The following is a 24,206-nucleotide window of genomic DNA, read 5'->3' as shown; positions in this document are numbered from 1 at the left end:
GAGCCTTTTCGATGTGGCATCACAAAATTATCATGACCACAACAACCGTGAAAATAGTTGGATTTACATTGCTGCTCAATCACAGCTGTCTGATCAATGTTTTTCATTAGCAATTTAGCAAAGTTGATGGTGGTGGTGTGCGTGTCTGTGTGAGTGAAAGACAGAGGGAGAGCGAGCGACAGAATTTCTGTTATAACCTTCATTTTATGAACGCACAGTGTGAGCACTCAGGTCGCATCAGAGCATCGGGCGGTATAGTGTGAGACCCTGCATCGTGACCTACAAACTTATAACCCCTGCGAGTCAATCGTGCAGTTTGAAAATCGCACAGTGTATGTCCAGCTTTAGGTGTACTGTCGTCCGAGACTTGCACCGCAGTGTCGGCGTTTGTTTCCCTGTTGGCCATGCTTCTTGTTGTGGTCATCTGTTGTCTTCCGGTATTTTCTCTGTAAGCGACCTTTCCTCGACCAATGAGATAAGCGGTAATCTGAATTGTCATACTCGAATTGTCGTAAGTGTGCTGTCAGCTCATTGGTCACAAAGCAGGAGAGGGGCTGGGAATTATGTTTTCCAACAAAGCGTTAATTCCATTAAAAGTTATAGACCACTTTTGATTATCACTGTATTACGGGACAAAGTGCGTCCCTTATTAGCTCAATACGGGACGTGTACTTTTGTTTCTAAATACGGGACGATTCCGTTTTTTAAGGGACGGTTGGCAACCCTAAGCACAAGGCTCGCATGGTGAGTGAAGCGGGAAAAAAGTGCGAGAGAGAGGGTGAGAGAAAGAACAAAAAAACCCACGGCTCGCGACAAGGAGCCGGCTCGCGTCGTTCACGTCAAAGAACCGGCTCTAAGAGCCATTTTGTTCGCGACCGACCCATCACTATCCTACAGCACGTGACATCAGGTGTGCCACATAATGTCTGACCTCTTCGACCATTTTCCAGAACATGGGACGAATAGCCACAATTGCTAACTTGCACATGTTAGACACTGTGGTAAGGGATTGTCCTAAAAATCCAGTTCCTCTCCTGATGATAGAAACCCCTCTATGAAGAATCCCATTATGTTCTTCTCTCCCTTCCAAAGGAGGCCTGTCTCTGTTCACAATTTCATCATGGTGTTCTGAGACTCTTTGGCTGGGTCTTAGGTCTGAGGTCCTGGATTCAGCAGGGTCTGATGCATCTCGATTTGAATTTTCCCATAGCTGATGTCTTTGAATCACAGAAGGCTGCTGCTGTATATTTTCAGGGTGAAGAATTTCACACACTTGGTTTAAACCGCTATTCTGATTATGCTGTCCTCTGCAGCTGCTGAAGCGGGGTTCAGGTATATGCTGATCTGGCAATGGTACCTCATGTTCCGCGTGTAAAATTTGGTTACCACAGCGAACTTCAGGTGCCTCGCATACAGTTTGGTCAGCAGTGGGTGAACGTTGGTCATCAAATCCCAACGTTTTTCTCATAATTTTGTGAGCATAACTGCCCACAGTGCAAATTGCGCCCCAAACGGAGTTTGACATGTTTACAGATGACGAGTTCTCTATTGCTTTCCTTAATTCTTGCAGTATTGTACGATTGAAAGACGTGATTAATTTATATTTGCTAACTACACGCGCAAGATTAATGAAAACTGTTTTCTACGTGCGACCGTCCTAAAGGTAAACTGTGTTGAAGCACCTCTATTTATAGACTCATGTGGCAGAGATGGTGACGTCAACCGTCACGGGAGACTGTGACGTGCGGTCGACCGTCACGTCACAGTCTCCCCTTTGAGAAGATCAAAGGATCAAAGAATAGCTCCGTGTCATTTCGCGCATGCTCAGATCATGCGCATTGAAATGAATGGGATATATATTTATTCATTCTAGATACCTTGCTATATAACAAAGGCGACTGCGCACTCAAAGGACGAGGAGAGTTCAAAATAGGGCTGTTCGATATAACGACACATATGGATGACGATATGAAAAAGTCTATCGCTTCATATTACGGCAATATTTTTTCATGGTTTTTATGGCTGTATCCCAATTCAGGGTCTGCAGCCTTAAAGTACGCAGCCTCAATGGTCCTCAAGGGCCGTGTACTCAAAGACCGCTAAGGCCGGAAGGGCGAGGCTTGTGAAATGGGACGGTCTAGCCTCCGTTGCGCTGCCCAGGTTGCCTAGCAACCATGATAGCTGGAAACGTGTGGTTGACAGAAATTAAGGAGAACATATTTTGTTCGTTTGTTTGTTTCTACATGAGCTTTGTGTGATTTAATAAGTATCTGAGGCTGAGACCACAGGACTGTAAAACATGATTATTGCAAGAACATTTTGAAGAACAGCAGTGAAGTTTTCGCTAAAGCGGCGACAGATGTTGTCTTGGCAGGGATGCATTAAATCAACCTCATCACACAACTGGAAATGAAAAGAGCAGAATAGACAAAAGAATGACATTTTACATTGAGGATTTAAACTTTTGACATGTTTAAAGACACAGACTGGAGATAAATGTAAAGTGCTTTAACCCTTGAACAAAAATTCTAAAGATAATGAACAGATTGATTAATCAGTTAGTACAGAAAATAATAATCAGATTTAGAGACAAAAAAATCATTAGCTGTTTCCCCAATCATCTTAACAATTCTTACCCCTGCAGATGTCCCCAGGAATGGATCTCTCTTTAATAGGTCCACAGTACACATTCCTTCAGCTACCTCTCGACGTCTCCATGCAAAGTTTTTTGTCATGCGGTCTTTCACCAGTGCTGTGTCAGGATGTAGCTTCTTGTGCTGATCATTTAGCACCTTGATATGAGCATCAACGGAGGCTGCATCTTCCCCCACAAAGCACGAATCCTTTGTCAAAGCAGATATCAGTATTATCATAAGTAAAATCTGATAAGTTAATGTTACTCGAAATGCGGTAATTTGTACACCAAATGCTTTGAAAAAAATGCAAAAATGTTGAATAGGAATTGCAAGTTGAGCTGACTTTTGTTAAATCAACTGTGAAGTTCCTTTTTCTATGTTAATGTTATCTGTTAACATGTTTCTTTCAATTAATGTTTACTTTTAGCTTTACAGTGAACATAATAAGACTATATGTTACCTTAGCTCTTAGAGGCTGAGGGTGTGAGGACTTACGAGAGAGGGCTTCAGTCTCTTCAGACAGGAGCTGCTCGATTCCTCTGTGGTCCGATGTTTCTGCGTGCATACAAACTTTTCTTTAACCCGGTTCACTTCTTCGTTGCTGATTAGGGGAGCCCGTTCTGCTTTGAACTTTCTCTTGAGTTGGCTGTGCCAGGTGTCCTAGTTGTTTCAAATGTATATAAGTAGTTAATTATGCTTACTTTATATTAATATAATCTATAAAAGAAACAAAAAAGGAGAGGTACTCACATAACCATTTCCGTGTACATCTCTTAAGAAAGGATACTTCACAATCAGGGCTTTGATGACCTGGATGTAGTCTGAGTGGGTTGGGTACCTGTTTCAAACATAAGAAAAACAACCGACAGTACACTGATTACTCTTATCCTTTCCTGGGGGCTTTTCTGTTCTTCAATTCTTCTAATCATATTGTTATTACCGTAAATAGTATGTTGTAGACCAATGTCAAATCAATGTAGCTAAAGTTGATTTTAATTTTTTAAAAATGGGCGTGGACAAACAGCCACACCTCTCCCAAACTTCATTAATTAATTGACTGCAGTCCTGAATTATTAATTTACTCTTGAGCAAATTCGAAAATGAACACTTTGGATATCATAGTCCAGACAAGGTCTGGAGACACAGGATGTATGGTTTTACCACTATTGCCAGTTCATTGGAACCGTGTGTCACGCCAGACTCGAACGCTGGTCTCCAGATTGGGAGGCAGATGGGCTAAGCATTTGTTCTCTGCCTCTCTTACAACAGCAATATTAATATTAAGAAATTAATGTAATTATTCAGAAAGGAACCCTTACATTGTGTACTATGACAGCATTTCATAAAGAGTCCCAATTATTTTGTTTCAGTACTTCTGTTCTTTCTAGACTGGTTCTTTGAGATCCAAGCGACTCTGGACATCTTGTGGGAATTTTGGAATGGAAATAACTGCAGGCAGTCTACGGCAAGAAGGTATAGAACTGCAATACAGTAGGAAAACAGCATTAACTAGCCATTTTGCAAGCACTTAAATGCATATGCAAATTTAGACATTTATCGCAACTTACCTCTGGTTTGCTTGGGACACTGGACCTTCAACTGTACCTTCAAATGGGTCGACCGGTTGTAAAGTGATGATGACTTCCTTGTAGCGGTTTGTGAAGTCTCTGAACTTCAGCTGCTTTTTGAAAGACTTGTCAAAAAGATATGCAACCATGGTCTCAGTGAGTCCACAGTCTACCGTCAATCCATCTACATCGTTATCTGAAATATAAAGTACAGTATGAAATAAAAATAAAACCATTTTCAAATTTAGTTTTAAAGTGACATTATGGTCAATAATAATAATAATAATAATAAGCTATCATTGTGAATCTGTCTATATTCCCCAAAAGGAAGTTACAATTAATTCTCTTGATTAATTGTTAATATAAATTAACTGGTAATATAAAAATGTAAGTAAGTGTCCCTGCGCAGAGCTTACAGCTCTCATATTCGAAAATCCCACTAAGTAGGTGGAATGGTACAAATGTGTGCCTTCCATTGTTTAAAATCCCTTTGAGTGGGAAACAAGTTAGATGCTATAAATTTTGCTTAGAAAACGATTTTGTTAATAGCTATATTTACATACTAGCATGTTTTGAGAAATTATTGATTTTTTTACATTGTTGTACAGGGTTCGTCACTATTTATTGATAAAACACTCGAATACGGCGGGCAGACAGACGTTGAACATTCCACCAACAGTCTAAATAGTCCACATTTGTACCTTTCTTTGTTTAAAACTTCGCTAACTGCTAGCTTTCGCCCATGTTAAATCTAGCTCTTCGGACTTTTGCTAACTCTACTGTAAATCTTTGCGCCTCGTCGTCTGACACGTCAATGCCTTCTTCCATCAACCTTTTAAGGAGCTCCTCCGTGGATAACCCCCTGAGAGTCATTTTCTGCGTCAACGCTAGTCAGCGCGGAGGCGGAGCACTCATCGCTGCTGCCTTTTCGGCCTTTGGGATTAATGCGCGTTGCGAACTTGACACATGAAAATACAACATTGTGGTATTAATGCGCAGTTGTTTAGAAACCGTTATGCTGTCTTGGCGAACTATATTTGTAACTTACAAAATGTAGTCACCGTAACATAAAAATCTGCTTGACATTTTAACTTCCAAAGAACCTCGGTTTAACTTGATGTTGCAAATTCCATAAAAACCTCACAATTAATGAACAATTCTAGGATGTAGTTAAAGCACAAAAGCAAATGGCCAAACATAACAGTAAAATGATTTCACGTTTTTGAAAGATTTAAAACATTAAAAAATTATAACTGGAACTTAATAAAATGGAAATGGACCAGTTTTTTTTTAACATCATTTGGTTGTGCCTGCATGTCATTGTGTGTGTGTGTTTTTTAATATAATTTAACATAACTTACACAAAGGTAGGTTACAGATATTCTTTGCATCATAGGATAATTTACGTACAGAGGAGAGGACCAACAGATTTGATTATAACATGTAGCTTTTATGAGCACACTCACATCTCATATGAATTTTACAATTAACCAGGCCCATCCAGATTTTCCCATGCTGACCCATTACCACATTCTGCCCCTGTCACTGCAGTACAGGTCAAAATGGTACAGATTTGTACTTTATTTCAAATTGAACCTTTAAAGGGGCATTTCTGGACTTTTAAAGACCAGTATTGTACTTTTAAGGGAACATTTTAAAAAAAATTTACCTATAGGTACAAAAATGTTCTTCTCTCGTACCTCTATTGGGACAAATAGCCACAATTGCTGACTTGCACATGTTAGACACTGTGGTAATGGATTGTCCTAAAAATCCAGTTCCTCTCCTGATGATAGAAACCCCTCTATGAAGAATCCCATTATGTTCTTCTCTCCCTTCCAAAGGAGGCCTGTCTCTGTTCACAATTTCATCATGGTGTTCTGAGACTCTTTGACTAGGTCTTAGGTCTGAGATCCTGGATTCAGCAGGGTCTGCTGCATCTCGATTTGAATTTTCCCATAGCTGATGTCTTTGAATCACAGAAGGCTGCTGCTGTATATGTTCAGGGTGAAGAATTTCACACACTTGGTTTAAACCGCTATTCTGATTATGCTGTCCTCTGCAGCTGCTGAAGCGGGGTTCAGGTATATGCTGATCTGGCAATGGTACCTCATGTTCCGCGTGTAAAATTTGGTTACCACAGCGAACTTCAGGTGCCTCGCATACAGTTTGGTCAGCAGTGGGTGAACGTTGGTCATCAAATCCCAACGTTTTTCTCATAATTTTGTGAGCATAAGTGCCCACAGTGCAAATTGCGCCCCAAACGGAGTTTGACATGTTTACAGATGAGGAGTTCTCTATTGCTTTCCTTAATTCTTGCAGTATTGTACGATTGAAAGACGTGATTTATTTATATTTGCTAACTACAAGCGCAAGATTAATGAAAACTATTTTCTAGGTGCGGCCGTCCTAAAGGTAAACTGTGTTGAAGCACCTCTATTTATAGACTCATGTGGCAGAGATGGTGACGTCAACCGTCACGGGAGACTGTGACGTGCGGTCGACCGTCACGTCACAGTCTCCCCTTTGAGAAGATCAAAGGATCAAAGAATAGCTCCGTGTCATTTCGCGCATGCTCAGATCATGCGCATTGAAATGAACGGGATATTTATTTATTCATTTTAAATACCTTGCTATATAACAAAGGCGACTGCGCACTCAAAGGACGAGGAGAGTTCAAAATAGGGCTGTTCGATATAACGACACATATGGATGACGATATGAAAAAGTCTATCGCTTCATATTACGGCAATATTTTTTCATGGTTTTTATGGCTGTATCCCAATTCAGGGTCTGCAGCCTTAAAGTACGCAGCCTCAATGGTCCTCAAGGGCCGTGTACTCAAAGACCGCTAAGGCCGGAAGTGCGAGGCTTGTGAAATGGGACGGTCTAGCCTCCGTCGCGCTGCCCAGGTTGCCTAGCAACCATGATAGCTGGAAAAGTGTGGTTGACAGAAATTAAGGAGAACATATTTTGTTCGTTTGTTTGTTTCTACATGAGCTTTGTGTGATTTAATAAGCATCTGAGGCTGAGACCACAGGACTGTAAAACATGATTGTTGCATGCTTGCATATTTCTGAAAACATCTTAGTGGTGTGGCAGCCATGGGTTGAGCCAGCCCTGCAAACCCTGTGGATGGACGATGCAGTGGACAGTGGGAGGAAGCATCCTAAAGCTCTCTTTGCAGACCAGCCTGTGTGATTCTCCACTCGCCGACCAGAAAAGACAAACGGCGGGTCTCAGTTGTAGCACTACATCATGCAGGTAGCTGTTCAGGAGACACTTGTGCAGCAAGCCTGGCTCAGACACAGGTTCCTGAAAGCTCCCCGTCTGCACCTGTGCCTTCAACTGTTTCGGCTTGTCCTGCTTGTGCCGCCTCCTCTCCTTCTTCTTGGTAGACATCAAGTGTTGCCACACAGATATTATGTGGAGGATGCAGCAGGCCCCCACAACTTTCGGAGGAAACAGAGGCCGACCCTCAAGGGCTCACAAGAAGATGGAGTGCCAGCGTGTTTTGAGGATGCACAAAGTAGGATCTTTAATATTTCTGGCCTTTTCTGAGCTCTGGCTCTGCTAGTTTCACTGTTTCTCTGTTGGGGAATCCTCTCACACTCAAACTGTGAAATATGCTCCACTCCAGTCCACTGAATGGCTGTGGAAAATATGAAAGAGGACATAACTTTACACATTAACTTCTAACAATTTAAGCCCAAAGAGTCAGGAGCCTTTCGTTCAATAAGGTCAACCTGACAGAGAGAAATAGCAGAGCCTTAAAATTTTCCATGATAGAGGACGTTTGTTCTATAAATTATTACATTATTTCTCCAAGAAGGAGCTGAGGCCGCTTTTACCTTAATGCTACATAAAGTATAGTTGTGTATCGTTTAGGGAGTGGGTATGTTTTGGACAGCTAAACCTGAGGTTTCTTTGTGAGCCACTTCCCCGTCTTTGTGGTTTGTTGAAAACGAAATGTACAGTGGCTGCAGCTCCTCTCTGGAACCACGCTGTTAGACAATAACTAATTACATTATTTCTCCAAGAAGGCGCTGAGGCTGCTTTTAGCACGGCGGGCCTTCTCTATGCTCTCAAAGGTTGGAGTCCCTTGAGGTAACTGTAGACGGTCATTTTCAGTCTCCATGATATTCTCAGCTTCCCCTAAAGACATCATGAAAAACACATTTAATGGGTATAATTAGTGACTGCAATCTTTTTTAAAAATGTCATTAATGAATAACTAAACACAATATTTGTTAAACATTTAGATGCATTATTTGGTAAACAGTAAGGTCCATTTGGACAGAGACTTTTTCTTTTTTAGCATTTTGGTTCTGTTCATTACCACAATTAATTTTAAATATAACAACTTTAAATATAATTAACTCAGATCCAGTTGAACTGCCGACTGTCAGCCTTAATTCAGTGGGTTGAACAAAAAGATTGCACAAAAATGTGAGAACTAAAATGCAATCCCATCATTTCAGGACATCAAAAGTACTGGACAAATAAAATAAAATGTATTCATTTGAATCGTGCTAATGCAAGCGCCACACCTCAAATCAACTCCAGGGCTTCTATCTGCTTAATTGATAATGACATAACAAAGGAAGTGCCCACACCTGCCCATGAAATAGCCTTTCAGTCAAATGTCCAATTACTTTTTGTCCCTTTAAAAAGCGGGGGGCACACGTTAAGGGGCCGGAACTCCAAAACCTTCATCCGATTTGAATGTGGATTTTCTCATATGAAAGCTGGGCGTCTACACATTATATAGATGCCCATCATAGCGGAAAGTGGAAATTGTTTTGGTAAACAGACACTATTCATGTATTCAAATATATATATGGACCTAACTGTATATTAGAGCCTGTGTTTTCTGGATATAGTGAGTCTGTGTTCTGCTGTTCAAAGTAAAATAATCCTCTAAAACCAAAGCAAAGAATCACTATATAATGCTTGATAAGGATTTATTTACCCGTCTGTGCACCCTCTTTTTAAATGTTAAACGGGTTTCCTTAAGATGATGATGCCTGTAAGTGTGTAGCTTTACCTCTCATACGATTAATAAGCGTTCCATAGGCGCTGTCCATCTGGTAGGCAAATATGAAACTGAGAGGTATGATGGGAGCCAGCATGCCTGGGTTCTTTCTTTTAATAGCTCTAAAGAAAAATGATGATAAACAGAAGACAATATTTAACTGCAAAGATAAAAGCACAACACAGAGATGAGTCTGTGTGTGTTTGTGTCAGATCTTTGTGAGGTGTTAGAATCTCACCCTGCAGTTAGTCCCACTGTGGCCACCGCAAAGAAACTGCCAAAGTATTTCAGAAACTCTCTGGACCAGGCGATCTGCATCGCCATCTGCCGCTCTCTCATCTGGTTCTGCATCAGAATCTGGCGCTCCATCTGGGCACATGCACGCGCGCACACAGACACACAAAAATAAATTAAGAAGAAATGATGAAATAAAATTTTCCCTGCTTGGTAAGATTTCATTTTCAGTTATAATCAATTTCAGTCAATTACTGTTGATCAGAGCTGTAATAATCATCTGATTCATCAGTTAATTGTTTTATGAGAGTACAGACAGTTTAAAGAGATCTCCATAAGCACCAAAGGCTTAGTACTTTTTAAAAAAGCCCCTAAAAACTTGTAGGAAGTGTACATTACGTGAACAGAGATGTGATTAGTTGGGAGCACAGACTGAACTTCTATGTATGCTTGAGAAGTTTCTTTGGAATTTTTTTTAAGTCATGAAAATAAACCCTGGAATCCACTGCTGTAAACATGCCAACTACAAACACTACGCTCTAGGGAAGGAGGAAGTGACAAACTTTTCATCTCCACAATCTGGGTGTTTCGTACTCCTGACATCGACTCTTGGCTGTACACTCTTTAGGTTCAATGGAAATTACAGGAATGACTTCTGTAATTGACAGTGTTTGTTCTTTTAAAGCCAGCATCCGCTGAAACAAACTAGTGAGTAGTCTGAGCACACTTAAGGGTGTCCCCCTTTAATGGCACATGTTGTGAATGAGTGAAGAATGCATTTATGAAAAGAAAGCATTTCCCGCTCCTCCACACCATGTGTATGAGCTGCAGGAACGGGAAATGGGGTGACACGTTCGCTGAAAGGTCAGCTTTCATGACGGCTTCATCTGGGTCACAAAAAAGGAAGTAAATGGAAGATAGAGGATGTTAAATTTGAATAAACTATCCTGAAACTCACTCCAGCATCTAAGTACATAGATGCTGCAGGGTCTCCATCTTATAAAAATGAAGCAGTTCAATATGCCCATATACACAAATACGTAACATAAGTAAAGATCACTGCACATCTTTGCTCAGCCACCAGTTTCACATTATTAGTTAGTTTGTCTCCAAAGCGCTCAACCTGAAATGGCCCTCTGATGTACTCATTCCTAATCATGTCCTTCATGGTCACTCCAAACAAAAAAATCTTAACATCTTCAACTCTGTCACCTCCAGTTTTCCAAACCACACATCATAGCATCTTGAAAACCTTTCCTTTCAGTCTGTAACTATCCATCACAAATTACCGCTGACACTCGTCTCCACCCACTGTTACTTTGGATGGTTGGATGCTATTTGAACTCATCCACTTTCACTGCCTCTGCTCCTTCAATATTCTGCCCATCTCCCTCTCATTTTTGTGCTGATGCCAAATGAATCATGAGTGTTCCCCATCTTTCACTAGATGGTGAAAGATGTCACAGCAGAGGTCAGAGGTGATGTGCGAGTGGGTGCACTTTCACTCACCTGCAGCCGTGCATTCGTTAGCATGAATTCTTGTTGCTTTTTTAAATTGTCATCCATGGATTTGGACAGCAGGACACCCATGGCTGCGTTGGCGTTTCTGTGAATTAAACACGCAGTCATTCAAACGTGCTGCTCTGCTCTCATCACAGCAGCAAACAAAATTCCAGAGTCGGGCTTAGAAAAGCCACCTGCTTCAAACTGGATTTGTTTCAGCATGTAGTGACCTCTTCAGTCCTTCAGTGTCTCTTCACTTCAGCTTTAGCTTTAAGCCTCAACTCATTTTAAGCTTTCCCGTTAAGTTAGCGAATAACAACACGACTACTGTCTACACAGAGGAAGTATTTGCAACCCACCAAAAAGGTTTTACCAGAGAAAAAGAGGGGAAAGTGTTTTTGTTTTGTTTTTTACTTTTACACCAATTCAGGATTTTTTCTTCTTTTCTTTATTCAAATCAAGCAACAAAGTATATATCTCATTTACATTGACAGTTTTTTTTCCTTTTTTCCCCTTTTCCCTTTCCCTCCCCTCTTTTTCCCCTTCCCTTCCTTCCTCTCCCCATCCTTTTTACATAAAATATAATTACCATTATATAAACAATCATATCTATGTCTATATCAATTCACGATTTTTAATAATGTCAACTCTAAGAAGCATATTTGTTTACAAAATGGTCACAAATAACAGGAAAAGGCATTGATGTTTGCCAGATAAGACGATGAATTCGCCTCCTTCAAAAATACTGTAAATGCTTCAGCTAGAACCACAGTTACTGCCAAATGCAATAAATACTGAAGTACTTCCACAGGTAAGTGCTTACGAGCTTTATCTTATGATTGCCGATCAGGTATGCTTTTAGACTTGTGCTATGTTTAAAGTGATAAATGTTACAAGGTCAACAGTAATAAAATAGCTGGCTCCTTTTTTTTTTAAATGAAGGTGATACATGCGTGCAGCTTCATGCATACAGAGATGCTGTCTGACTAACAGGATATGTGTGAAAAATGTGTGAAAAGGAGATTAAAAATTGTGAGACTGCGACGAGAATTTTTGGTCAATGTTGCCACCTACTGGACCCTAAATGGCATGAATACCTCCAAATCACTTTCCTAAAACACCTGATGTCCTCCTGATCAAACGTTCTGCGTAATTAAGCCTAAAGTAAGAGAATTTAATGTTCACTTGAATGTATATTTATTATGATGAGACAGATTTTGAAGGATTTGTTTTTAAATTTATGATTAAAAAGGAGGTCCAATTAGGGCTGGGCGATATGACCCAAAATTCATATCTCGATATTTTTTAGCTGGATGGCGATATAAGATATATATCTCGATTTTTCTTTTTAAAGCCATAAGTTAAGAACAAAAAGAGAGTTCTTAGTCACACTGTGTCCCAGATGTCACACGGGCACTTTTATTTACATACAGCGTAGATATTACTCAAAAATAAATTATCAGCATATATTAAATAATCATGGTCCATAAATAAAAGAAAATAATGTTGTTTTTGTGCATAACAAAAAGCTCACAATTGTGCAGTCAAAATGTAAACTAAAAGACGCTGAGCATAATAACAAAGAGACAGATTTCACAGCTGCTCCACGTCTCTGAACAGGTGCCATTTGTGGTCCTTATACACACACTGTATGTATCACTCCGCGAGGCTCCTCCTCTGTAGCCGTAATTCTCCGACAATCCATCAAGCGGTGCAGCTCCGTAGCTTAGCAAAGTCATATTAAAACATTTTTTGACAGATTGCTGAGCGCTGTGTACCACATAAAATCGGTTCGCGGTCAGTAAGCACAACCAGAATTCATACATAAGGCGCACTGTCGATTTTTGAGAAAAGGAAAGGATTTTAGGCCGTGCAGCCCCTCTGGGCTGCATGTCGTTAGCGTGGTTAGCTCGCTAACACGTTGACGCCATCCAGCCCCACGCACGGTAACTCGCTAACGGAGATTTTCCGCTTTCATCTTGTCATTGCCTGCAGGTGAAGCTATGGGGGAGGGGGAGTTGTGTTCAGTGCAGGAGAGGCGAGGCCGAGTAACGTTGCGTAGAGACAAAAGTGGACGAAAGAGAGGCAAACCTGCGGCTCCACAAGTATAATTATAACGTAACATAGATTATATCGATATAAACGATATTGTCACATCTTATATCTCGTATGTAAATATATCGATATTTTTAAAAAACTCGATATATCGCCCAGCCCTAGGTCCAATATTCTAAAACTGTCTGAATTATGTACAGGCTTAATGCAATGACTAAGCACACCTGTGGCTTCTGTGGTTTGGATAAAACTGGGGGCTGCCAAAGTGAACTAATGAATTTAGTATTTTGATGAAATTTTAAAATAAAATGAAATGATGTTTCTCACCTTACGGAGCAATCAGACTCCTGCGTGGACTGACAACCAACTCAAACCACCAGCAAACAATTAGCTATGGCTTGGACTGAACCAAATGATGGGTGAGCACTCAGATGCTCTAATTAGTGCTGTCAAATCCGGAAAAGTGGAAAATAGCTATCTATGTGCATGCTGCAGGTGGGGAAAGAAAGCTTAATTGACAAAACTATTATTGCTACCAAGAAGCAGAAGACAAAACTGAAGTAAAAGGATTCTGTGAAGGTAAAGGAATCAAATCAAATCCATTCATTTCATTGAGAATTCAAATTTATTTATGTGGCTTTGAATGCAAACAACAGCTGCCTGTCTCTAATACTGTAAGGTAGTCCCTACAGTATTAGAGACAGGCCAGCAATCTGATGATCCCCTATGAGCAAGCACTTGGCAACTGTGGGGAGGAAAAACTCCCCGTTGGGAAGAAACCTCCAGCAGAACCAGGCTCAGGAAGGAGCAGCCTTCTGCCGTGACTGGCTGGGTTCTCAACTGTTGTTTGCATGACTGAGATGGTAAGAGCCTAATTAACCCCATTATACCCCAATTATTAGTTATTTCCCTATTAAAATCGTCATAGTCCAGTTAGAGCCAAATAAAGTTGGCACTGACATTAGGTTTGTCTTCACCTTTTCCATTTCCATAGAGGAAAATTAAAGGTATTGTGCTAAAAATGAAAGTAAATAAATTAATATAGCTCGAATTTTGTTGACCAAGAACAATAAAATGCAAAGGCAAACGCAAATACATCCTACAGCACGTGACATCAGGTGTGCCACATAATGTCTGACCTCTTGGACCATTTTCCAGAACATGTGATGAATAGCCACAATTGCTAACTTGCACATGTTAGACACTGTGGTAATGGATTGTCCTAAAAATCCAGTTCCTCTCCTGATGATAGAAACCCCTCTATGAAGAATCCCATTATGTTCTTCTCTCCCTTCCAAGGGACTAGGTCTTAGGTCTGGGATCGTGGATTCAGCAGGGTCTGATGCATCTCGATTTGAATTTTCCCATAGCTGATGTCTTTGAATCACAGAAGGCTGCTGCTGTATATGTTCAGGGTGAAGAATTTCACACACTTGGTTTAAACCGCTATTCTGATTATGCTGTCCTCTGCAGCTGCTGAAGCGGGGTTCAGGTATATGCTGATCTGGCAATGGTACCTCATGTTCCGCGTGTAAAATTTGGTTACCACAGCGAACTTCAGGTGCCTCGCATACAGTTTGGTCAGCAGTGGGTGAACGTTGGTCATCAAATCCCAACGTTTTTCTCATAATTTTGTGAGCATAAGTGCCCACAGTGCAAATTGCGCCCCAAACGGAGTTTGACATGTTTACAGATATATTTGCTAACTACACGCGCAAGATTAATGAAAACTGTTTTCTACGTGCGACCGTCCTAAAGGTAAACTGTGTTGAAGCACCTCTATTTATAGACTCATGTGGCAGAGATGGTGACGTCAACCGTCACGGGAGACTGTGACGTGCGGTCGACCGTCACGTCACAGTCTCCCCTTTGAGAAGATCAAAGGATCAAAGAATAGCTCCGTGTCATTTCGCGCATGCTCAGATCATGCGCATTGAAATGAATGGGATATATATTTATTCATTCTAGATACCTTGCTATATAACAAAGGCGACTGCGCACTCAAAGGACGAGGAGAGTTCAAAATAGGGCTGTTCGATATAACGACACATATGGATGACGATATGAAAAAGTCTATCGCTTCATATTACGGCAATATTTTTTCATGGTTTTTATGGCTGTATCCCAATTCAGGGTCTGCAGCCTTAAAGTACGCAGCCTCAATGGTCCTCAAGGGCCGTGTACTCAAAGACCGCTAAGGCCGGAAGGGCGAGGCTTGTGAAATGGGACGGTCTAGCCTCCGTTGCGCTGCCCAGGTTGCCTAGCAACCATGATAGCTGGAAACGTGTGGTTGACAGAAATTAAGGAGAACATATTTTGTTCGTTTGTTTGTTTCTACATGAGCTTTGTGTGATTTAATAAGTATCTGAGGCTGAGACCACAGGACTGTAAAACATGATTATTGCAAGAACATTTTGAAGAACAGCAGTGAAGTTTTCGCTAAAGCGGCGACAGATGTTGTCTTGGCAGGGATGCATTAAATCAACCTCATCACACAACTGGAAATGAAAAGAGCAGAATAGACAAAAGAATGACATTTTACATTGAGGATTTAAACTTTTGACATGTTTAAAGACACAGACTGGAGATAAATGTAAAGTGCTTTAACCCTTGAACAAAAATTCTAAAGATAATGAACAGATTGATTAATCAGTTAGTACAGAAAATAATAATCAGATTTAGAGACAAAAAAATCATTAGCTGTTTCCCCAATCATCTTAACAATTCTTACCCCTGCAGATGTCCCCAGGAATGGATCTCTCTTTAATAGGTCCACAGTACACATTCCTTCAGCTACCTCTCGACGTCTCCATGCAAAGTTTTTTGTCATGCGGTCTTTCACCAGTGCTGTGTCAGGATGTAGCTTCTTGTGCTGATCATTTAGCACCTTGATATGAGCATCAACGGAGGCTGCATCTTCCCCCACAAAGCACGAATCCTTTGTCAAAGCAGATATCAGTATTATCATAAGTAAAATCTGATAAGTTAATGTTACTCGAAATGCGGTAATTTGTACACCAAATGCTTTGAAAAAAATGCAAAAATGTTGAATAGGAATTGCAAGTTGAGCTGACTTTTGTTAAATCAACTGTGAAGTTCCTTTTTCTATGTTAATGTTATCTGTTAACATGTTTCTTTCAATTAATGTTTACTTTTAGCTTTACAGTGAACATAATAAGACTATATGTTACCTTAGCTCTTAGAGGCTGAGGGTGTGAGGACTTACGAGAGAGGGCTTCAGTCTCTTCAGACAGGAGCTGTTCGATTCCTCTGTGGTCCGATGTTTCTGCGTGCATACAAACTTTTCTTTAACCCGGTTCACTTCTTCGTTGCTGATTAGGGGAGCCCGTTCTGCTTTGAACTTTCTCTTGAGTTGGCTGTGCCAGGTGTCCTAGTTGTTTCAAATGTATATAAGTAGTTAATTATGCTTACTTTATATTAATATAATCTATAAAAGAAACAAAAAAGGAGAGGTACTCACATAACCATTTCCGTGTACATCTCTTAAGAAAGGATACTTCACAATCAGGGCTTTGATGACCTGGATGTAGTCTGAGTGGGTTGGGTACCTGTTTCAAACATAAGAAAAACAACCGACAGTACACTGATTACTCTTATCCTTTCCTGGGGGCTTTTCTGTTCTTCAATTCTTCTAATCATATTGTTATTACCGTAAATAGTATGTTGTAGACCAATGTCAAATCAATGTAGCTAAAGTTGATTTTAATTTTTTAAAAATGGGCGTGGACAAACAGCCACACCTCTCCCAAACTTCATTAATTAATTGACTGCAGTCCTGAATTATTAATTTACTCTTGAGCAAATTCGAAAATGAACACTTTGGATATCATAGTCCAGACAAGGTCTGGAGACACAGGATGTATGGTTTTACCACTATTTCCAGTTCATTGGAACCGTGTGTCACGCCAGACTCGAACGCTGGTCTCCAGATTGGGAGGCAGATGGGCTAAGCATTTGTTCTCTGCCTCTCTTACAACAGCAATATTAATATTAAGAAATTAATGTAATTATTCAGAAAGGAACCCTTACATTGTGTACTATGACAGCATTTCATAAAGAGTCCCAATTATTTTGTTTCAGTACTTCTGTTCTTTCTAGACTGGTTCTTTGAGATCCAAGCGACTCTGGACATCTTGTGGGAATTTTGGAATGGAAATAACTGCAGGCAGTCTACGGCAAGAAGGTATAGAACTGCAATACAGTAGGAAAACAGCATTAACTAGCCATTTTGCAAGCACTTAAATGCATATGCAAATTTAGACATTTATCGCAACTTACCTCTGGTTTGCTTGGGACACTGGACCTTCAACTGTACCTTCAAATGGGTCGACCGGTTGTAAAGTGATGATGACTTCCTTGTAGCGGTTTGTGAAGTCTCTGAACTTCAGCTGCTTTTTGAAAGACTTGTCAAAAAGATATGCAACCATGGTCTCAGTGAGTCCACAGTCTACCGTCAATCCATCTACATCGTTATCTGAAATATAAAGTACAGTATGAAATAAAAATAAAACCATTTTCAAATTTAGTTTTAAAGTGACATTATGGTCAATAATAATAATAATAATAATAATAATAAGCTATCATTGTGAATCTGTCTATATTCCCCAAAAGGAAGTTACAATTAATTCTCTTGATTAATTGTTAATATAAATTAACTGGTAATATAAAAATGTAAGTAAGTGTCCCTGCGCAGAGCTTACAGCTCTCATATTCGAAAATCCCACTAAGTAGGTGGAATGGTACAAATGTGTGCCTTCCATTGTTTAAAATCCCTTTGAGTGGGAAACAAGTTAGATGCTATAAATTTTGCTTAGAAAACGATTTTGTTAATAGCTATATTTACATACTAGCATGTTTTGAGAAATTATTGATTTTTTTACATTGTTGTACAGGGTTCGTCACTATTTATTGATAAAACACTCGAATACGGCGGGCAGACAGACGTTGAACATTCCACCAACAGTCTAAATAGTCCACATTTGTACCTTTCTTTGTTTAAAACTTCGCTAACTGCTAGCTTTCGCCCATGTTAAATCTAGCTCTTCGGACTTTTGCTAACTCTACTGTAAATCTTTGCGCCTCGTCGTCTGACACGTCAATGCCTTCTTCCATCAACCTTTTAAGGAGCTCCTCCGTGGATAACCCCCTGAGAGTCATTTTCTGCGTCAACGCTAGTCAGCGCGGAGGCGGAGCACTCATCGCTGCTGCCTTTTCGGCCTTTGGGATTAATGCGCGTTGCGAACTTGACACATGAAAATACAACATTGTGGTATTAATGCGCAGTTGTTTAGAAACCGTTATGCTGTCTTGGCGAACTATATTTGTAACTTACAAAATGTAGTCACCGTAACATAAAAATCTGCTTGACATTTTAACTTCCAAAGAACCTCGGTTTAACTTGATGTTGCAAATTCCATAAAAACCTCACAATTAATGAACAATTCTAGGATGTAGTTAAAGCACAAAAGCAAATGGCCAAACATAACAGTAAAATGATTTCACGTTTTTGAAAGATTTAAAACATTAAAAAATTATAACTGGAACTTAATAAAATGGAAATGGACCAGTTTTTTTTTAACATCATTTGGTTGTGCCTGCATGTCATTGTGTGTGTGTGTTTTTTAATATAATTTAACATAACTTACACAAAGGTAGGTTACAGATATTCTTTGCATCATAGGATAATTTACGTACAGAGGAGAGGACCAACAGATTTGATTATAACATGTAGCTTTTATGAGCACACTCACATCTCATATGAATTTTACAATTAACCAGGCCCATCCAGATTTTCCCATGCTGACCCATTACCACATTCTGCCCCTGTCACTGCAGTACAGGTCAAAATGGTACAGATTTGTACTTTATTTCAAATTGAACCTTTAAAGGGGCATTTCTGGACTTTTAAAGACCAGTATTGTACTTTTAAGGGAACATTTTAAAAAAAATTTACCTATAGGTACAAAAATGTTCTTCTCTCGTACCTCTATTGGGACAAATAGCCACAATTGCTGACTTGCACATGTTAGACACTGTGGTAATGGATTGTCCTAAAAATCCAGTTCCTCTCCTGATGATAGAAACCCCTCTATGAAGAATCCCATTATGTTCTTCTCTCCCTTCCAAAGGAGGCCTGTCTCTGTTCACAATTTCATCATGGTGTTCTGAGACTCTTTGACTAGGTCTTAGGTCTGAGATCCTGGATTCAGCAGGGTCTGCTGCATCTCGATTTGAATTTTCCCATAGCTGATGTCTTTGAATCACAGAAGGCTGCTGCTGTATATGTTCAGGGTGAAGAATTTCACACACTTGGTTTAAACCGCTATTCTGATTATGCTGTCCTCTGCAGCTGCTGAAGCGGGGTTCAGGTATATGCTGATCTGGCAATGGTACCTCATGTTCCGCGTGTAAAATTTGGTTACCACAGCGAACTTCAGGTGCCTCGCATACAGTTTGGTCAGCAGTGGGTGAACGTTGGTCATCAAATCCCAACGTTTTTCTCATAATTTTGTGAGCATAAGTGCCCACAGTGCAAATTGCGCCCCAAACGGAGTTTGACATGTTTACAGATGAGGAGTTCTCTATTGCTTTCCTTAATTCTTGCAGTATTGTACGATTGAAAGACGTGATTTATTTATATTTGCTAACTACAAGCGCAAGATTAATGAAAACTATTTTCTAGGTGCGGCCGTCCTAAAGGTAAACTGTGTTGAAGCACCTCTATTTATAGACTCATGTGGCAGAGATGGTGACGTCAACCGTCACGGGAGACTGTGACGTGCGGTCGACCGTCACGTCACAGTCTCCCCTTTGAGAAGATCAAAGGATCAAAGAATAGCTCCGTGTCATTTCGCGCATGCTCAGATCATGCGCATTGAAATGAACGGGATATTTATTTATTCATTTTAAATACCTTGCTATATAACAAAGGCGACTGCGCACTCAAAGGACGAGGAGAGTTCAAAATAGGGCTGTTCGATATAACGACACATATGGATGACGATATGAAAAAGTCTATCGCTTCATATTACGGCAATATTTTTTCATGGTTTTTATGGCTGTATCCCAATTCAGGGTCTGCAGCCTTAAAGTACGCAGCCTCAATGGTCCTCAAGGGCCGTGTACTCAAAGACCGCTAAGGCCGGAAGTGCGAGGCTTGTGAAATGGGACGGTCTAGCCTCCGTCGCGCTGCCCAGGTTGCCTAGCAACCATGATAGCTGGAAAAGTGTGGTTGACAGAAATTAAGGAGAACATATTTTGTTCGTTTGTTTGTTTCTACATGAGCTTTGTGTGATTTAATAAGCATCTGAGGCTGAGACCACAGGACTGTAAAACATGATTGTTGCATGCTTGCATATTTCTGAAAACATCTTAGTGGTGTGGCAGCCATGGGTTGAGCCAGCCCTGCAAACCCTGTGGATGGACGATGCAGTGGACAGTGGGAGGAAGCATCCTAAAGCTCTCTTTGCAGACCAGCCTGTGTGATTCTCCACTCGCCGACCAGAAAAGACAAACGGCGGGTCTCAGTTGTAGCACTACATCATGCAGGTAGCTGTTCAGGAGACACTTGTGCAGCAAGCCTGGCTCAGACACAGGTTCCTGAAAGCTCCCCGTCTGCACCTGTGCCTTCAACTGTTTCGGCTTGTCCTGCTTGTGCCGCCTCCTCTCCTTCTTCTTGGTAGACATCAAGTGTTGCCACACAGATATTATGTGGAGGATGCAGCAGGCCCCCACAACTTTGGGAGGAAACAGAGGCCGACCCTCAAGGGCTCACAAGAAGATGGAGTGCCAGCGTGTTTTGAGGATGCACAAAGTAGGATCTTTAATATTTCTGGCCTTTTCTGAGCTCTGGCTCTGCTAGTTTCACTGTTTCTCTGTTGGGGAATCCTCTCACACTCAAACTGTGAAATATGCTCCACTCCAGTCCACTGAATGGCTGTGGAAAATATGAAAGAGGACATAACTTTACACATTAACTTCTAACAATTTAAGCCCAAAGAGTCAGGAGCCTTTCGTTCAATAAGGTCAACCTGACAGAGAGAAATAGCAGAGCCTTAAAATTTTCCATGATAGAGGACGTTTGTTCTATAAATTATTACATTATTTCTCCAAGAAGGAGCTGAGGCCGCTTTTACCTTAATGCTACATAAAGTATAGTTGTGTATCGTTTAGGGAGTGGGTATGTTTTGGACAGCTAAACCTGAGGTTTCTTTGTGAGCCACTTCCCCGTCTTTGTGGTTTGTTGAAAACGAAATGTACAGTGGCTGCAGCTCCTCTCTGGAACCACGCTGTTAGACAATAACTAATTACATTATTTCTCCAAGAAGGCGCTGAGGCTGCTTTTAGCACGGCGGGCCTTCTCTATGCTCTCAAAGGTTGGAGTCCCTTGAGGTAACTGTAGACGGTCATTTTCAGTCTCCATGATATTCTCAGCTTCCCCTAAAGACATCATGAAAAACACATTTAATGGGTATAATTAGTGACTGCAATCTTTTTTAAAAATGTCATTAATGAATAACTAAACACAATATTTGTTAAACATTTAGATGCATTATTTGGTAAACAGTAAGGTCCATTTGGACAGAGACTTTTTCTTTTTTAGCATTTTGGTTCTGTTCATTACCACAATTAATTTTAAATATAACAACTTTAAATATAATTAACTCAGATCCAGTTGAACTGCCGACTGTCAGCCTTAATTCAGTGGGTTGAACAAAAAGATTGCACAAAAATGTGAGAACTAAAATGCAATCCCATCATTTCAGGACATCAAAAGTACTGGACAAATAAAATAAAATGTATTCATTTGAATCGTGCTAATGCAAGCGCCACACCTCAAATCAACTCCAGGGCTTCTATCTGCTTAATTGATAATGACATAACAAAGGAAGTGCCCACACCTGCCCATGAAATAGCCTTTCAGTCAAATGTCCAATTACTTTTTGTCCCTTTAAAAAGCGGGGGGCACACGTTAAGGGGCCGGAACTCCAAAACCTTCATCCGATTTGAATGTGGATTTTCTCATATGAAAGCTGGGCGTCTACACATTATATAGATGCCCATCATAGCGGAAAGTGGAAATTGTTTTGGTAAACAGACACTATTCATGTATTCAAATATATATATGGACCTAACTGTATATTAGAGCCTGTGTTTTCTGGATATAGTGAGTCTGTGTTCTGCTGTTCAAAGTAAAATAATCCTCTAAAACCAAAGCAAAGAATCACTATATAATGCTTGATAAGGATTTATTTACCCGTCTGTGCACCCTCTTTTTAAATGTTAAACGGGTTTCCTTAAGATGATGATGCCTGTAAGTGTGTAGCTTTACCTCTCATACGATTAATAAGCGTTCCATAGGCGCTGTCCATCTGGTAGGCAAATATGAAACTGAGAGGTATGATGGGAGCCAGCATGCCTGGGTTCTTTCTTTTAATAGCTCTAAAGAAAAATGATGATAAACAGAAGACAATATTTAACTGCAAAGATAAAAGCACAACACAGAGATGAGTCTGTGTGTGTTTGTGTCAGATCTTTGTGAGGTGTTAGAATCTCACCCTGCAGTTAGTCCCACTGTGGCCACCGCAAAGAAACTGCCAAAGTATTTCAGAAACTCTCTGGACCAGGCGATCTGCATCGCCATCTGCCGCTCTCTCATCTGGTTCTGCATCAGAATCTGGCGCTCCATCTGGGCACATGCACGCGCGCACACAGACACACAAAAATAAATTAAGAAGAAATGATGAAATAAAATTTTCCCTGCTTGGTAAGATTTCATTTTCAGTTATAATCAATTTCAGTCAATTACTGTTGATCAGAGCTGTAATAATCATCTGATTCATCAGTTAATTGTTTTATGAGAGTACAGACAGTTTAAAGAGATCTCCATAAGCACCAAAGGCTTAGTACTTTTTAAAAAAGCCCCTAAAAACTTGTAGGAAGTGTACATTACGTGAACAGAGATGTGATTAGTTGGGAGCACAGACTGAACTTCTATGTATGCTTGAGAAGTTTCTTTGGAATTTTTTTTAAGTCATGAAAATAAACCCTGGAATCCACTGCTGTAAACATGCCAACTACAAACACTACGCTCTAGGGAAGGAGGAAGTGACAAACTTTTCATCTCCACAATCTGGGTGTTTCGTACTCCTGACATCGACTCTTGGCTGTACACTCTTTAGGTTCAATGGAAATTACAGGAATGACTTCTGTAATTGACAGTGTTTGTTCTTTTAAAGCCAGCATCCGCTGAAACAAACTAGTGAGTAGTCTGAGCACACTTAAGGGTGTCCCCCTTTAATGGCACATGTTGTGAATGAGTGAAGAATGCATTTATGAAAAGAAAGCATTTCCCGCTCCTCCACACCATGTGTATGAGCTGCAGGAACGGGAAATGGGGTGACACGTTCGCTGAAAGGTCAGCTTTCATGACGGCTTCATCTGGGTCACAAAAAAGGAAGTAAATGGAAGATAGAGGATGTTAAATTTGAATAAACTATCCTGAAACTCACTCCAGCATCTAAGTACATAGATGCTGCAGGGTCTCCATCTTATAAAAATGAAGCAGTTCAATATGCCCATATACACAAATACGTAACATAAGTAAAGATCACTGCACATCTTTGCTCAGCCACCAGTTTCACATTATTAGTTAGTTTGTCTCCAAAGCGCTCAACCTGAAATGGCCCTCTGATGTACTCATTCCTAATCATGTCCTTCATGGTCACTCCAAACAAAAAAATCTTAACATCTTCAACTCTGTCACCTCCAGTTTTCCAAACCACACATCATAGCATCTTGAAAACCTTTCCTTTCAGTCTGTAACTATCCATCACAAATTACCGCTGACACTCGTCTCCACCCACTGTTACTTTGGATGGTTGGATGCTATTTGAACTCATCCACTTTCACTGCCTCTGCTCCTTCAATATTCTGCCCATCTCCCTCTCATTTTTGTGCTGATGCCAAATGAATCATGAGTGTTCCCCATCTTTCACTAGATGGTGAAAGATGTCACAGCAGAGGTCAGAGGTGATGTGCGAGTGGGTGCACTTTCACTCACCTGCAGCCGTGCATTCGTTAGCATGAATTCTTGTTGCTTTTTTAAATTGTCATCCATGGATTTGGACAGCAGGACACCCATGGCTGCGTTGG

The 24,206-nt window shown here is 40.5% G+C and overlaps 2 protein-coding genes and 2 pseudogenes across 2 annotated transcripts; all 4 read right to left on the bottom strand.

The window, feature by feature from the left end:
- Positions 1 to 2,259: 2,259 nt before the first annotated feature.
- LOC146628875 (sterile alpha motif domain-containing protein 3-like) lies at positions 2,260 to 5,077 on the bottom strand (annotated as a pseudogene).
- A 2,913-nt stretch (positions 5,078 to 7,990) lies between these two features.
- On the bottom strand, positions 7,991 to 11,074 carry LOC146628874 (plasminogen receptor (KT)-like). The gene is made up of 4 exons (XM_085358146.1): positions 10,983 to 11,074; positions 9,478 to 9,608; positions 9,252 to 9,361; positions 7,991 to 8,359 (listed from the first exon to the last, which is right to left on the bottom strand). Exons 1-4 carry the CDS (start codon positions 11,061 to 11,063, stop codon positions 8,232 to 8,234), a joined length of 450 nt encoding a protein of 149 aa, XP_085214272.1. The 5' UTR covers positions 11,064 to 11,074; the 3' UTR covers positions 7,991 to 8,231.
- A 4,311-nt stretch (positions 11,075 to 15,385) lies between these two features.
- LOC146628873 (sterile alpha motif domain-containing protein 3-like) lies at positions 15,386 to 18,209 on the bottom strand (annotated as a pseudogene).
- A 2,913-nt stretch (positions 18,210 to 21,122) lies between these two features.
- Positions 21,123 to 24,206, bottom strand: LOC146628872 (plasminogen receptor (KT)-like). Its single transcript, XM_085358145.1, has 4 exons — positions 24,115 to 24,206; positions 22,610 to 22,740; positions 22,384 to 22,493; positions 21,123 to 21,491 (listed from the first exon to the last, which is right to left on the bottom strand). The coding sequence occupies exons 1-4, from the start codon at positions 24,193 to 24,195 to the stop codon at positions 21,364 to 21,366; spliced, it is 450 nt and encodes a 149-aa protein (XP_085214271.1). The 5' UTR covers positions 24,196 to 24,206; the 3' UTR covers positions 21,123 to 21,363.

The sequence above is a fragment of the Diplotaxodon limnothrissa genome, linkage group LG7, assembly GCF_057381915.1.
Source record: "Diplotaxodon limnothrissa isolate DT_005_m linkage group LG7, D_limnothrissa_male_GT1.1, whole genome shotgun sequence".
Taxonomy (NCBI): domain Eukaryota; kingdom Metazoa; phylum Chordata; class Actinopteri; order Cichliformes; family Cichlidae; genus Diplotaxodon; species Diplotaxodon limnothrissa.
This window is presented reverse-complemented; position numbering and strand designations above follow the sequence as displayed.

What these genes read in the sequence shown, in the direction of transcription:
- LOC146628874 (XM_085358146.1), bottom strand. Translation starts at nt 11,063, where the DNA reads ATGGGTGTCCTGCTGTCCAAATCCATGGATGACAATTTAAAAAAGCAA. An exon ending in ACAGTGGGACTAACTGCAGG is followed by an intron (nt 9,362 to 9,477) that starts GTGAGATTCTAA and finishes ATTTTTCTTTAG; the next exon opens with AGCTATTAAAAGAAAGAACC. An exon ending in GCTTATTAATCGTATGAGAG is followed by an intron (nt 8,360 to 9,251) that starts GTAAAGCTACAC and finishes TGATGTCTTTAG; the next exon opens with GGGAAGCTGAGAATATCATG.
- LOC146628872 (XM_085358145.1), bottom strand. Translation starts at nt 24,195, where the DNA reads ATGGGTGTCCTGCTGTCCAAATCCATGGATGACAATTTAAAAAAGCAA. An exon ending in ACAGTGGGACTAACTGCAGG is followed by an intron (nt 22,494 to 22,609) that starts GTGAGATTCTAA and finishes ATTTTTCTTTAG; the next exon opens with AGCTATTAAAAGAAAGAACC. An exon ending in GCTTATTAATCGTATGAGAG is followed by an intron (nt 21,492 to 22,383) that starts GTAAAGCTACAC and finishes TGATGTCTTTAG; the next exon opens with GGGAAGCTGAGAATATCATG.